This window comes from Asterias amurensis, chromosome 6 (assembly GCF_032118995.1).
Source record: "Asterias amurensis chromosome 6, ASM3211899v1".
Taxonomy (NCBI): domain Eukaryota; kingdom Metazoa; phylum Echinodermata; class Asteroidea; order Forcipulatida; family Asteriidae; genus Asterias; species Asterias amurensis.
Window position 1 is genome coordinate 12,975,209 of NC_092653.1, and position 16,358 is coordinate 12,991,566.

Genomic DNA, 16,358 nt, shown 5'->3' on the forward strand with positions numbered 1-16,358 from the left:
GTACACAAGGCTAAAAGCCGTGTACACAAGGCTATAGTATTGCACATATTTTCAGACAAAATTTGACAAGTACACAAGGCTAAAAGCCGTGTACACAAGGCTATATAGCCTTGTACATATTTTCAGGCAAAATTTGACAAGTACACAAGGCAAAAAGCCGTGTACACAAGGCTATAGCCTTGTAGATATTTTCAGGCAAAGTTTGACAAGTACACAAGGCTAAAAGCCCTGTACACAAGGCTATAGCCTTGTACATATTTTCAGGCAAAATTTGACAAGTACACAAGGCTAAAAGCCGTGTACACAAGGCTATAGTATTGCACATATTTTCAGACAAAATTTGACAAGTACCCAAGGCTAAAAGCCGTGTACACAAGGCTATAGCCTTGTACATATTTTCAGGCAAAATTTGACAAGTACACAAGGCAAAAAGCCGTGTACACAAGGCTATAAGCCTTGTACATATTTTCAGGCAAAATTTGACAAGTACACAAGGCTAAAAGCCGTGTACACAAGGCTATAGCCTTGTACATATTTTCAGGCAAAGTTTGACAAGTACACAAGGCTAAAAGCCGTGTACACAAGGCTAAAGCCTTGTACATATTTTCAGGCAAAATTTGACAAGTACACAAGGCTATAGCCTTGTTAATAAGGCTATAGCCTTGCACATATTTTCAGGCAAAATTTGACAAGTACACAAGGCTAAAAGCCGTGTACACAAGGCTATAGCCTTGTACATATTTTCAGACAAAATTTGACAAGTACACAAGGCTAAAGGCCTTGTTAACAAGCCTATAGCCTTGTACATATTTTCAGGCAAAATTTGACAAGTACACAAGGCTAAAAGCCATGTACACAAGGCTATAGCCTTGCACATATTTTCAGACAAAATTTGACAAGTACACAAGGCTAAAAGCCGTGTACACAAGGCTATAGCCTTGTACATATTTTCAGGCAATATTTGACAAGTACACAAGGCTAAAAGCCGTGTACACAAGGCTATAGCCTTGCACATATTTTCAGACAAAATTTGACAAGTACACAAGGCTAAAAGCCGTGTACATATTTTCAGGCAAAATTTGACAAGTACACAAGGCTAAAAGCCGTGTACACAAGGCTATAGCCTTGTACATATTTTCAGGCAAAATTTGACAAGTACACAAGGCTATAGCCTTGTTAATAAGGCTTTAGCCTTGCACATATTTGTAGGCAAAATTTGACAACACACAAGGCGAAAGGCCTTGTTAACCAGCCTTCAGCCTTGCACATATTTTCAGGCAAAATTTGACAAGTACACAAGGCTAAAGGCCTTGTTAACAAGGCTATAGCCTTGCACATATTTGTAGGCAAAATTTGATAATACACAATAGCCTTGCACTTATTTTTAGGCAAAATTTGACAAGTACACAAGGCTATAGCCTTGCACATTTTTCAGGCAAAATTTGACAAGTACACAAGGCTAAAAGCCGTGTACACAAGGCTATAGCCTTGTACATATTTTCAGGCAAAATTTGACAAGTACACAAGGCTAAAGGCCTCGTTCACAAGGCTATAGCCTTGTACATATTTTTAGGCAAATTTGACAAGTACATAAGGCTAAAAGCCGTGTACGCAAGGCTAAAAGTAACAGGCCTTGTACATATTTTCATTCAAAATTTGCGAGTACACAAGGCCTAAAGCCGTGTACAAATTTTTTGTACATTTTTTTCCATTTTTGGCCCGAAATTTGATGAAACTGCTGGACTTACATGTACCCCTTATGATTTATTCCATTTTAGGCCCAACATTGAATAAAAAGGCTGAACCTTACCCTTGTGTTCTTTTCAATGCTTGGTAGTGGTTGGAAAAAACATTTAGATACAACAAATCTCTGTTTTCACTTAAATGTACTAACTTCAAAGGTGATTTAATATTTATTTTCCCAATTAATCATCACATAGTCCAAATTAACAAAAGTAAGTATCTTTGTATATAAAATAAATACAGTTGGCCCTCAAGAAGAATCCAAAACCGTATGTTCAACTTTAGTAAGATTGAACAGTCTTTGGGAAAGATGTTAGTGTAAAGCCCGGTTCATACTTCCTGCATATGTGAATGCGATACCAATTTTCTGTTTTCACAAATTCTCAATGTATAATATACACAGCAGTTGAAATTATTGGCAGCCCTGTGACGTTTAAAACTCGCTTCACATTCACATGAACTATGAAGTGGGCTGTAGGCTTGTGGTGGTGTATAATATGCACACATACATTTGTGAGCAAATTTGTGAGCATATTCTCACTCTCTTAAATTATCCTGCCTTTTTATTATTTTCGTTACTTAATTTTGACTCTTACTAAAAAGAGAATTATATACCTGATTAACTGATCATTGAGCCTGCACTTGTGCATGTGTGTACACAAGTACATGCAACTAGATAGACACTGTACATACATAATGTTCAAAAGTTGTAGTTGAGTAGCAAAATATGATTTATCAAAAACATTATCTACACTGTACATTAATTTTAAGCAACAAACTGAAGCACTACTTTATCAAGAAAGAAAAATGAAAAAAACGGGTTATCTTAACGGATTGAGAACATTTATAATACAAAATATTTGTGGTATCAAAAATCAACTTCAGAGTCTCAAGACATAAAGAACGTACATGTAATGGCTGACAAGATTGTGGCCCGACCCTAAAGGCTACTTGGTCAATAAACTCTGCAGAATTCTGAGTTTTCATGTTGCGTCTTTATAAAGCCAAGTTCATAGACATGATCAGTCCCCCTTCATGTACTTGAGCTGTAGGAACAAAATTTGCTCTCTTCTTTCATCCATGAATGCAAGAATGGTATTGGTAAAATGAACATCTTTACTGAAAATTTTAATAGACATTCCTAATGAATCTATTCAAAAGAATATACTCCCTAGTTGACCCATGAAGTGTTACTTGGCACTACTGTTAGCAACAGCAGCGTCGCCGCCTTTAGTTCTTTCTCCTCGGTCGTCCGTAGCAGCATTATTTCCCAAGACAACGGCCAACTGTAGCATAAACTGTCTGTTATCAGAGACCCGTTTTTCTTCCAGCTCCTCAGCTCTCTGCCTCCTCTCCTCCTCTCTCATGTCACGTTCCTCCTCCCACTTCATCCGTCGTGTCTCCATATCCATCTCCCATCGCATCCTGGCACGTTCAAACTTGAGGTATCGCTCCAGGATCTCCGTCTGCTGAGAGAGGTGGAATTGATGGTGGTCTATGAATCTCATCATGGCGTCCGTGATGGCCTCCGCTATACTTAGATCCTCCTTGGGCGGTACCTGGGGCTTTGCCCGCACTCCTCTAGGTCGTTTTGGATTCCGTTGTGATGGACCACCGGCGGCTTCCCTTTTGTTTGATGGTCGTGATTCACTGGTGGTGGCAGGAGTGGGATCAGTAAGAAGGGCACTTTGATGATTGCCATTGTCGTCTGACATTTCTCCTACAATGTATACACAAAAGTAAAAAATGAAATACCGGGCAAATTTACGTATACAAAAACAAATATTCCTGTACAAATTTTAGTTTTTTAGATATTGCAGAAAATCTGGATTGATTATGTCCACTAAAAAAGAATAATCCCTAAATGAAATTCACAACGTTACTGTCGGTAACACTCCCAGAGTAAAACTTTGGGAGATAACAATTTATAGATTTTTTCTATGACCACTATTCAAAGTTTAATGATTCTCAGATTACTTTATATTATCAAAACCTGTTTTACATGTACTTCTAACCAAGTCTTGATTGCCATAAATGTTTAAGAGTGATTACCAAATGAATACACATGTACTTTCCCTTTACAGGCGGGTGCATTTTCTTTTTCAAAATCTTCAGGTCATTACAGAAAAATTGATAATCCATTAGAAAATTGCCAAAGATTGCACAAAGAATAGGTATCAGGTACATGTACATGTAGTCCCAAGTAAACCAAAAGCTTTTTCCAGAGGCTCTGGGCTTCATTTGATGTTGAAGTTCAGATGCAAAATACAAACTGCTCTAAAATTTATATCTTCCAGTATGCGCTAATCCACCAATCAGATGCTCGAACTGGAGGGTGGTATAAAAAAATTTTTTTTTATACTACTTCCAGTGTATTTATTGCACAGTGCGGCCAACTCTTTGATTAGCAAAATGGCATACCTAAATATTGCACAAGCAGGTAAGGTGTTAGGTAGACCCAAGTAAAACAAAAAGCTTTTTCCATAGGCTCTCTGTGCTTCATTTGATGTTGAACTTCAGGTGCAAAACGCAAACTGCTCCAAAACTTACGACAGAGGCGTGTCCCAAGTCTAGGTTTGGAAAAGTTTCTGATATGATATCAGATTTGTTGAAACCTTTGTTCCATCATCAACAGATAAGACTTTAAGGAACACGATGCCTTGGATCGGTCGAGTTGGTCGTGGAAAAGCGTTTGGAACCATTCGTTATGTATGAAATACAAATGGTTAGATAGATAATTTAAAGGTAGAATATAATGATCCACACAAGTATGACTCGAAATTGCACGGCTTTCCTGTCACGTCACGAAGAAACACGGTTGCCCATTTTGTGGAGTCATCAACTTAGTAAATTTCATGGTTTCAAGTGCTTTTCAACAACCAACTCGACCGATCCAAGGCAACTTGTTCCTTTGAGGCTATGCTTGGTGGAAAATACTCAGTAAGTTAGGTTTGCAGTGACACCACACATGTATAAAAATCTCTTTTGTGAGTAGTGGTGGCTCTGAGAAGAGCTGTTTTTCTGCTCATGTTTTCGATCAGTGAGCTATGATCATGTTACTGCAGAAAAACCTTACTCAAGGCTGGTTCATACTTCCTGCGAATGCAAATGCGAATGCAACACAATTTTTGACATCACAAATTTGAAATGAATAATTTGCATCAGTTGACAGCCCTGTGACATCAAAAATTGCTTTCGCATTTGCATTTGCATGAAGTATGAACTGAGCTTAAGTAAGGTCTGCAGTGACACCAGGTTAAATTACTCCTTTGGCAATGTTTGGAGTAGTGGTGGCTCAGACATGACAAGAGCTGTTTTTTCTGCTCGATATTTCGATCAGTGTGCCCGGACATCTTCTGAAGAAGAAACCTTACTGGGAAGCCCGGTTCATACTTCCTGCGAATGCGAAGCGAATTTCGACAATGTTTCACAGGAGTTGATCACAAGTCAACTAATGTGAATTATTTGTTGGGAATTTGTGACATCAAAATTTGTTTTTAATTCGCATTCCTAGGAAGTATGAACCGGGCTTCAGTTCCCCTCATATATTTTGAACCTCTACCTTCTAGTTCAACTTCAGTATCATGAACTCTGTTAGGACCAAACAGATCATCGATGTCGTCATCTTCTATCTCTTGATTATCACCGTCATCATCAAAGTCGTTTTCATCGTCACTCCCAGGGAGGCGAGGGGTCGAAGACGAGGGCCAGCCGGATCGGGCATTGGTCCTTGAGTAGAAAGACAGTCCCGATGTATTCCCAGAGGATGCTCCTGAAGCTCTTGTCGACTGGCTGGTAGATTGGTCATTGTCTGGAGGTTGTTTGGCTGTAGTTAAGAGGGAAAAAAAATGAAGATTTATTTATTTGTAATTGACCGGTTCAAGTTTCTTGGCGGATCTTGCTTGATGTACATCACAACAGGAAACAAAGCGATCGTTTTCTTTTTTCATAACCACAATTCATAAATACCTAAGACAGCTTCGCTATTCCTATTGTTGAAGAGCGCGTCACGTGGGGGTGTTTAAACCTTTGATAATGACCAGTAAAAAGTGTTGAAACATGGGCATGACATGCGAGCTTGCACCTGTGCTTATAAGACAGTTTCTTCATTCCTATTGGTCGAGAGCAACGGCCGGGACAGTTGTGCCACATCACGCGATGTGCGCGACGCGCACAGCAATCTCCTTTTAAGGAAATGTTTACCCGAGGGCCTTACCATTTCATAGCTGGAGGGGTGTTGTGTTGAAAGAAATCATTGAACAATTATAATGTTTGCATGTATTTTACTTTTTGACCAAAAACTATTTAAGTGAAAAAGTATTTATGAATGGGAATCAAAGTGTGTTGAATCGGCTTTCAACTAGTGGTTAAAACCCGCTGAGGCCTGGTTCTTGATAATTTGTACCTCGACTTCGTCTCGGTAAAATTATAAAGAACCAGGCCTCGGCGGGTTTGAACCACTAGTTGAAAACATCTTCACCGCACATTGATTCCCTTAGTTATACTATGGTCATTCCCTGTCAAATCACCAAATGGGTTAAACCATACCCTCTTCAAATTTGCTCAAATTTGGTTTATATTGTGGTCTCAAATGAACAACAGATAATATTGAGTAATTCTTTGCAGATCTTGTATTTGACAAACTCAAGAACTTTTTATTCATCATTGACACAGCGATACATTGAGATACATTGTAACTGCTACAGGATCAGTGGTTTTCATTCACATTTTGTAGCATGCTGTACAGTGACAGCGCCCTCTTGTGATCTATGTGGCACAGTCCTAAGGTCAAAAAACATCCTTCAATCGGTCTCAAATGAGGATTGGTCTGATGAGTATGCAAATGGCATTCAAGGTCTGTGATCCCCCTCTCCCCTCCACCAGGGGCCAATTTCATAGTGCTGCTTAAGCAAAAACATTGCTTAAGCACGAAAATAGCTCGCTTGTTTTACACATGTTACTGGCAAAATTTCATGCCATATACATTGCATGTGACTGGTATTTAGCTGTTGTTTGCTTAGCATAACAATTGAGTGGAGTCTTGGCCGGTAATCTGATTTTACTAAGCAAGGTATTTTGTGCTTAAGCAAAATGTTGTGCTTAAGCAGCTCTATGAGGGTAGAGGTTGAAATTGTGCTTGAAAAAGCCTTGAGAGCACCCAGCAGCCTGGGGCTGTATACTTCATGGCAACGAAGGTGATGCCTCTATGCCCCCTACTGCCCTTGAAATGCTCCAAAGAAAAATGTACAATTTCCTCATACATGTAGGGTACCCTTAAAGCCATTGGACACTTTCGGTAAACAGTATTATCCAAGGCCCACACTTCGTGTATCACAACTTACATGTATATATAAAATAACAAACCTGTGAAAGTTTAGGCTCAATCGGTCATCAGAGTCTGGAGAAAATAAGTGGAAAACCCACGCTTGTTTTCGCACGTTTCGCCGTGTCTTGACATGTGTTTACTATAATCTGTAATTCTCAATGTCGCGAATTTGTATTGTGTTAATGTTTTCTCAAAAAGTAAAGCATTTCACGGAATAATATTTCAAGACAAGTCTTTCTCCAATTACCATCTGTAAACCCTGTAAGTTATTTGTAAATTTGTGAAATTTTTTTTTTCTTTTTTTTTCTGTTCCGAAAGTGTCCAATGGCTTTAACCAAAGAGAAATTGCCTTTGTGCTATTGCCCTTTCAAGGCCTGACCATCAGGGCACTAATGTAAAGCAAACTGTTACAATTTTTAATTCCAGTTTCAAAGTTGAATTTTGCTCAGTATTTCCATTCCACACTGCACTCAAAGTTTCCCCAGGGGTAAATCAAGAAAGAGAACTGAGTGTAAGAGTTTTTGAATAAACTCTGAAGCCATTGTGCAGTTTCTTCTCCTGAATAATGACCTCTTAAAGCATCAAGTCCCAAGGCCTAGTAATCTGCTGTGCAGGCTGTGTAAAATATATGCATACGTACACGTAAGTACACTTGTACCTTCCTCAAATCAAGTAATTTGTATTCTCGCCTTCTAAACATGCATGACACGTATAGAAGCAATCCCCCAGGTACTCTAACAATCAAATCCAGAAAAACAAAACATAGATTTCAGAGAATACGGATATGTTTGTCACCAGAAGGTGGCCGCCGGTGGTGGAAAGGATGAAGGTGCAATTATCTAATAAAGCTAATGGAATCATTGGATTAGATCAGGGACAGGCTTGAAGGACATGTAAACTCGTGTGTGAGTTGCTGCCGGCGGAGTGCTCTGGAAGCTGCTTTGGCGAAGACAAAAGTGTCAAAACTCAAAAGATGATTTTTTCTTTCTTTTCTTCTTTATTTAAGGGTTTGGGTACTTTTTGTAGGACACAAAACACAATGTCCACAGATTTACATTAAACTTACATGTACATGGTTTAAAGATATTGATAGTAGAAAGCTTCCCTTAAAGCCATTGGACCCTTTCGGTACAGAAAAAATAAAAAAAGTTCACAGATTTACAAATAATTTACAGGGTTTACAGAAGGTAATGGTGAAAGACTTCTCTTGAAATATTAGTCCATGAAATGCTTTACTTTTTGAGAAGACGGTACAACAATATAAATTCTTGTTAACGAGAATTATGGATTTATTTTAAACACATGTCATGACACGGCGAAACGCGCGGAAACATGGGTGGGTTTTTCCGTTGTTTTCTCCCGACTCCGATGACCGATTGAGCCTAAACTTTCACAGGTTTGTTATTTGATATAGAAGTTGTGGTACACAAAGTGTGGGCCTTGGACAACACTGTTTACCCAAAGGGTCCAATGGCTTTAAAACATACCTGCTGAGGTGCTGTAGTTTTTGAGAAACCAGTAAAACAAGTCACAAAAATAATTGTTGTCTCAGTGATTCGAAAACTATTTAAGTGTGTAGAATTTCGTGACATTGTTACTCATTTCCCCAAAAATACAGCACCTCAGCAAGTAACATTTTAAGGGAAGCCTTTAACTACATCATTCTCTCACCAAGGTGTGAATTCAATGTATAATAATATTGTAAGTCTGCAGACATTGTGTTTTGTGATCTATACATTACAAAAAGTACCCCAATCCTTTAACGGGTTTGGGTACTGTTTGTACAACACAAAAGTCCACATTTTGTTACAAGTTTGGACATAATCAACAAAATGTACTCAATGGCGAGTACGTTACTCATGTTCCCCTGAGCCAGGCATCAGATTGGTTCTCCCCCATTAATATTTTCTACACAGTGAGGTTTTTAAAAACAAAAGACTGCTAAACCTGTCTTCTCACGATTTTACTATAGGATTTTTTCTGATAGGTGCAATGTTTCTAATGATTTGTTTTGTTTTGCTTTGTTTTAATCATTGTTGTTTTTCCATTGCAATTATAATTGTGCTTTCTAAATTTGTTTCAATACCATTGTTGTATAATTTACTTGTAGTTTGACTGATGCCCTGATTTGGAAATTTGTACATTCATAATAATTCATATTTCACTCACTAGAAACTAAAACCAATGGCCCACGCTCCAGTAACAAATTCAAGCCATTGTGTAAATCTTTGGCTTGCAGGCATTTTGTTTAATTTGGCTTAAAGATGCTATGTCAGATTTTTGGCCCCAAACATTAAAAAATAGATTTGTTTGAGTGAATGGTATTTCCCCATCAAAATACCTATTGAATTTTAAATCAAAACTTTTGGGTCAAATCAGCAAAAAGTCTGACATAGCATCTTTAACTTTTAAAGTGTACACCTTTGAGGTGTATTGGTCATAATGGTCAGCCATCAGTCTCTAAACGATGAGAGCCCCTTAAGCAAAGGAATCTTGCTGGCTAGCCAGAGTGATTGGAACAGGTACTTGCACAAATCAAAGATCTAAATTGTAAATGTGCTTTTTGTCTTTTGATTTTTACTGTTATGCAGAATGTAGGGAGCCCAGGGGAATGAAAAACCTTCTTGTGACTCATGGCGTCTTAGACACGTTTGGGCATTATTTGATCATTTTACCATTTATAACTGTTGATATTGTGCTACTGTCAATAGAATTTTGCCTTTTAATTTCATAATGAAAGTTATCCACAATCTGAACATACATGTACATGTAGTATGTATATGCCTTACATAATCCCTTTGGGTCATTCCGTGTCAATTCAACACGCTTTTGGACCTGACCCTCACGGATTTATATGAAATTCGGTGTGCTGATTGGACTCCCTGAGAAACGCCCAAATCCCAAATTTTATGTAATTCGGATCATTATTTTGGGAGATACGGCTTAACGAACTTTTGACTAATTAGCATGACCTGCTATGTTTGGACAATCATATCTCCAAAAGTAAAACACCTACAGAGATAATATTTACATCATTTTGAAGCTCTTGACATGGCCCACATTTGATAACATAAAATCAAAAAATTTCCACGCACCACCGAAAAAATACGCAAAAATTTGACCTTTGACCTTGATTTGCGAAAATGCGTATTTTTCAAAATGCGTAATTTTTTTTTAAATGCAAGTTTAAGATGTAAGCAACAATATTCTGAAAAAATGTGATGGGCACTCTTACAGTTTTTTTTAATGATTTTTTTAACATTGGCTAACAAGGCCAAAACCATAAAAACGCATTGTACATGTACATACATGTATGTACATGTACATGTACAGTATTATGTGTAGTTATGTGTACATGATACATGTACATTAGAAATTCAACATGTTCAAAGATAATCATTCACATTTTGAGTTTCACATTTTGATGTTAGTACGAACACAAACTGAATGCACTCCACTAGATCCGGCAAAGATGCACTGCTTCAGCCCAAGTTCAGCAAATTTTCAGCAAAACTTTCAGGAGGATTGTTTCCTTGAAAAGTTCAAACACTTCTTTCAGATTACAAAGAACAAGATGTTTCTGGAGATGTTTCTTCTCACCATCAACAGTAACCGACACAAAGTCTTTCATCCATGGCATTTGTCTGCTGACGGACTCGAACAAGTAAAAGTCTCTCACAGTTTGCACCATTTTTAATGAAAGAGATTTCCAGCGCTAGGATTTGGAATGGAAAGCATTCCCTGCTCCATTCCCTGCTAATTCACCAGTTTCTTTGCTTTTCTTGGCATGTAGTTTGATGCTCCAAAAATAAACTGCTATTCTTTTGATACTCCAACTCACTGGTAAGACGGTCAAGACTTGAACTTTTTCACTTTTCTTGGTCAGGGAATGAAATTTTTGTTTCAACTGACTTATCATCTCACTTTCATCATCACCGATCTGTTTTCCTGGAGCAGTTTCCAGTTTCTGCTTAATTGTTGTCTCTATTCTCTTAACTTTGTTTTCCATGTAACTTCCATGAGCTTTCTTATTACTTATGATGGGAGATACACCAATAATTGTCATAGCCTCATTGATAATGTTAATGTCGGTATTTGGCTGCACAAAAACATCCTGATGTGCAGATGACATTGATGGTGCCTGAACTTCTGGATCACTGCTAGAACTTTCAGTTGTTGAGAGTATTTTCTCAGGCGACAATTCAGATATCTTCTTGCGATAGCCGGTGCATAAACTGTGCTCGAGTGAAATGAAGACTTGGATGCTCCAATATAAACCTTTCTGATACCTGCTCTAAGCCTGCTTTTTTTCTTGTTGTGTGATTTAAATGGGTCACAACACATTTTTCTCTATGATCCATCCTCCAGGGAATCGACTTTTAAAGCACTAAATGTGTCCAATCAGCACACCGAATTTCATTTAAATCCGTGAGGGTCAGGTCCAAAAGCGTGTTGAATTGACACGGAATGACCCCTTTCCTAAATGTAAAAGTATACAGAGTTTCATTTTTTTTAAACACCACACCACACCACCTCACTCCCATTTTAAGCGGAGCATACAATTTCTTTGTTCTTTATCACTTTTGGCTGGTCCATGTTATTACATGTATGTACTGGCTTCCTCTCTTTTGATTGTTGGGATTCCTGTTAAACATGCATAAAAAAAAGGAGAGCTGTTGATAGTATACAACATCGTGAGAAAAGACTCCTAAAGTATCGTAGTTTTGAGAAAGAGGTCATTCCTCACTCGAATTTTGAATCTGAGAAAAACTTCAGGCCTGAAGAACATTTTAACTTTGATGTAATTTACTCAATCCCCTTATATCAATTCAACCTTTCAATACGTTAGTTACTATAAACATAAAGCTACATGTATGGATATAAAAAAAAAGTTAGATTAGATAAACTACACGTTCAAGCGTTAAAAACCACAGACAGATGAAAAGAGCTTTTAAATTCGTACTTTCTGATTCTGCTCGAGGCTCAACTATTAGGCCTACAGAGACAGGAAGAATCACTTAAAATATTCTTTAGAATACAGGGTAAAAAGTGCGTCCATAGGGTCACTTCGATGAAGGAAGTGTCCATCGCCTAAGGGAATAAAGGGGGTACTTATTTCCAAAGCAGTTTCAATTTGCGTCATTTCCGTGGTCTTAATGCACTTTCAAATTTAACAAGGAATCCAACCATCAAATTTTAAGCAATTCATAAATACCCCAGACAGTTGCGCTATTGCTATTGGTGGAGAGCTTGTCACATGGGAGTGTTTAAACGCGTGATATAGACACTGCTAGGCGTGTTTAAACACCTACAATGTATAGGCTTGGCCACAAGCTTTAAGCTCGGTGCTAAATATATATTATGCATATATAGGCCTAAGCAAAAACTGCAGCGGTAATCAATGTAACACTGTATTATTGCGTGCACGCATAGAGCGCACGCACAGCAGTTGAACATTGCTTGCATTTTGATGCTTTGCAAAACGCAGAATGAGATAGCAACAAGAACTGAAATCTACATTAAGATTGGCACAGATTTTAGGTTTGACTATACATTCATCATTATAATCAATTTTAAGGTCAATTACTCTTTTCTCTAGTACTTGAACAAAAAGTTAATGTTACCGTTGTGCTGATAATGCTGAAAAAAACTTTAAAACTGTGTTCGGGCCTGTAAAGGCCGAGTCACACTGCAGCGAAAACGACAATGATGACGACGCAAAGAGAACTCATTCTATTGGTTGAATGAGCATGTGCATATTATGCGTGGAGCAATTCAACCTATGTACAATGTACATGTAGATTGCGTTCTCTTTGCGTTGAGATCATTATGGTTTTCTTTATCGCTGCAGTGTGACTCGGCCTTAACACTAACAGAGCCCAAGTGGGGGCGAATTAAAACCTTGCTTGCATAAAGGGCCTTAGCTTGGTAGATACACATTAAAATAACTTTTACATTGATGTACTGTACATTATGTAGTCACTTTAATGGGGTACTTGTTGTGTCACAATATTGGACAGTTCCATTTTGATTTAAGGGGAGGCAGTTCCACAGATTGATAAACACAAATTATAAGCCTAACTGATGTTTTACTTCTAATACTAATGAAAACAGTCTCCCTGTCATGTTTGTGGATTGTGTTCTCTCGAAACAATGGATACAAGTGGGCCATCAATTAGTCTCCACACTTGGACTTCACTCTCACAACACAAAGTCTGTCAAACTGGAACTCATTTATTAACAACAAGGCTGATCAAGTTGACTTTGATCAATTGCCGGCTGTCACAATTATAGTATCCACTTAAGGCCTATAGTTTATTGCTCCATGGGCCTATAATGGTACAGAAACAGGTAATTAATTATCTATGGTAAACTTACAGGGTAATAAACAACTCATTGCAGAGCCATCAACCATCATTGCTGAACCATAACCTTCATTTCATGGCTTCTGGTTATGAAGCCAAAGACTCTCAGAAAATTATTAACTTCAGTTTTTAACCTTACGCATATATTGTGTGTACAGGGCTCGAAATTAACACTGGATCACAGGCCTACATGTAAATCCAAGGCCTGTGGTTTTAACCTTGGGCCAGTAGACAATCTCGGTGGTATTGTGTTTTTAATTTGAATAAACTACCTCATTGTGTATGCCTAATATCTCTGTGGAAAAAGTTTAACTGTGATTGTAATAATTATCCTTCAATTCAAGAGTTATCAAAGAAAACTTACATACCACAAATGAAACAGATCTTCTCTGAGTGCTTGAATCACTGAGCACTGTGATTTGGGTTTTGTAAAATAAATTCTAGTCCAGTAACTATCTTCATAATCAGATTTACCCCTTAAATTTGAGCCCTGCAGTACTTTCCGAAGTTGTGTGAACAAAAATCATGAGTGCTATTTTTCTCAGGAGGGATTAGTTTTCACCGAGCTCAGGGAAAGTACTACAGTATACATGTACATACAGTGCATTTGCTAACACATCGGTGTACGGGTTATACCAAACTAATATTCTTTATTCTCAATGCACATACAATTAAACTCTGAGGAAGTTAAGTTTTCCATGTTGGAGGAAAATACCATTCCAGGGTAACCCACACAATGCTTCGGTCAGATTCAAACAAGAGCCCTAGAGGTGGAAGGCAAAGAAAGATACTACAACTACTACTTGGCACTGAGAAAGACTATTTGGCTACATGGCCATTACAGATTGTACCGTTAAAAAAATTAAGCAGATAACAATTAACCACTGCAGCCATTTGGACAATTTTGAAAACTGCTTCTTATTTTACTGCATGTACATTATATTTCAAATGTGAAAGATGTAATCTTTCTCGTGAAAATATTCTGACTGTCTGTCAAATTTCGGCACAACTCACCCAAACTTGTCCCCTACACAATGTATCTGCCCCCACTACATACATGGATTAATAAATTCTAAGACAAAACACCTGAGGTTAAGTGAAGTTTTTTCCAAAAATTCTAGAGTTTAATTTTCCAATACTAAATGAACTATGCCTTTACGTGCCACATGTACAATTTGGAAACCCAAGAGCTCCATTTCTGGAGGCATGCAGGCACAATGAATTTGAACGTTGCGAGGCAGTGCGCATACGGTGGCTATTAACGTGATGTGTGTTTAGGCGCCGACATGCCAATTGACCGTCCCTCGATGCCGTGGACTCTTCGGTAGTAGTCTAATGAAACATCAACATTAGGGTGATTCCCCAGTTTCAATCAATCCAACCAGTTGATAGCGACCTCTACTCCCAGAAGGAGTTCTTCCCCTCCTTTTTTGTTGTTGACATGTTTGACTCGGGTCTCGTTGGAACATTTCACTACATGTATATATGTCGCTAGGATTGTAGGTGTTGGACTAAAGGAACACGTTGCCTTGGATCGGACGAGTTGGTCTATAAAAAGCGTTTGTAACCGTTTGTTATAAAATGCATATGGTTGGAAAGATGTTTTAAAAGTAGAATACAATGATCCACACAAGTTTGCCTCGAAATTGCGTGGTTTTCCTTTTACTGTGCGAACTAACACGGTCAGCCATTTATGGGAGTCAAAAACTTGACTCCCATAAATGGCCGACCGTGTTAGTCGACGAGGTAAAAGGAAAACCGTGCAGTTTCGAGGCATGTTTGTGTGGATCATTGTATTCTACTTTTACAACATCTTTCTACCCATATGCATTTTATAAAAAAACGGTTATGAATGCTTTTCAAAGACCCACTCGACCGATCCAAGGCAACGTGTTCCTTTAAAAATTCATATCAAATAAAATGTTTTATTTATATATAGCTGAGTTGGTAGAGCGCCGGCACGTTAATGAAACGAAAGACTAAAAAGATAAAAAGACTCCAGGTACCTGGTTACACTTATTGCTGAGTGAAACTGAAAGGGTTCGCCTCTGTGCTTCTGGCAGTGGTTGCTAAGTGCGCGCACGCCAAATCAACTTGTACATGTAACTCTTTTTAAGGATACATGTAAGGATACACGTACATGTGTACATCATTCTCACAATTCCACAATTTCTTCTTGTTAAAGGCACCTGACACTATTGGTTTATTACTCAAAAAATCTTACTTGGTATCGAGTAATGGGGAGAGGTTGATACATGTAGCATAAAACATTGTGAGAAACGGCTTCCTCTGAAGTAACATAGTTTTTGAGACAGAATTTGATTTTGGGACCTCAGAATTAGATTTTGAGGTCTCGAAATCAAACAGCTGAAAGCACACAACTTCTAGTGAGTACTGGACAAAGGTGTTTTTTCTTTCATTATTATCTCGCAAATTCGACGACCAATAGTGAGCTCAATTTTTCACAGGTTTCTTATTTGATGCATGATGTTGAGATACAGCAAGTGACAAGACTGGTCTTTGACAATTACCAATAGTGTCCAGTGTCTTTAAAGCTTCTTGATACATGTACATGTACCTCAGCGGCAAATGCCCTACATAAAACTCTCCATGTGTACAATGTATTAGGTACATGTACATGTTACATACGTGTATTATTATGAATCACTTATGGTGAACAATTTACATGAAATCTTTACTTGAGAATGAAACATGAGAAAAGGAAATATACAAAATCACAGTAGTCTCTAGGGGCTGTGGAAGTTTGTTTGTTTTTTGTTGTTGCTTGTTTGTTTGTTAAGATGATCTTCTTATATCAAGGTTACTCAAGCAAACCCCCACAAGAACATACATATACAAGTAAACACCAAGCTGGCAACAGCAATTCTCTCCCATACAAAAATTGGTCTAACATCTATGTACAT

General features: G+C 38.0%; 1 protein-coding gene across 1 annotated transcript in view; it reads right to left on the minus strand.

Annotated features, from left to right (window-relative positions):
- Nucleotides 1-1,628: 1,628 nt before the first annotated feature.
- The window catches only part of LOC139937981 (uncharacterized), a 50,554-nt gene continuing 35,824 nt past the window's right edge, over nt 1,629-16,358 (minus strand). Inside the window, exons 3-4 of the mRNA XM_071933298.1 lie at nt 5,306-5,569; nt 1,629-3,463 (exon numbers count right to left, since the gene is read on the minus strand). Of these exons, the coding sequence (XP_071789399.1) occupies nt 2,934-3,463; nt 5,306-5,569 (794 nt within the window). The 3' untranslated portion in view covers nt 1,629-2,933. The remainder of the gene's footprint in view (nt 3,464-5,305; nt 5,570-16,358) is intronic.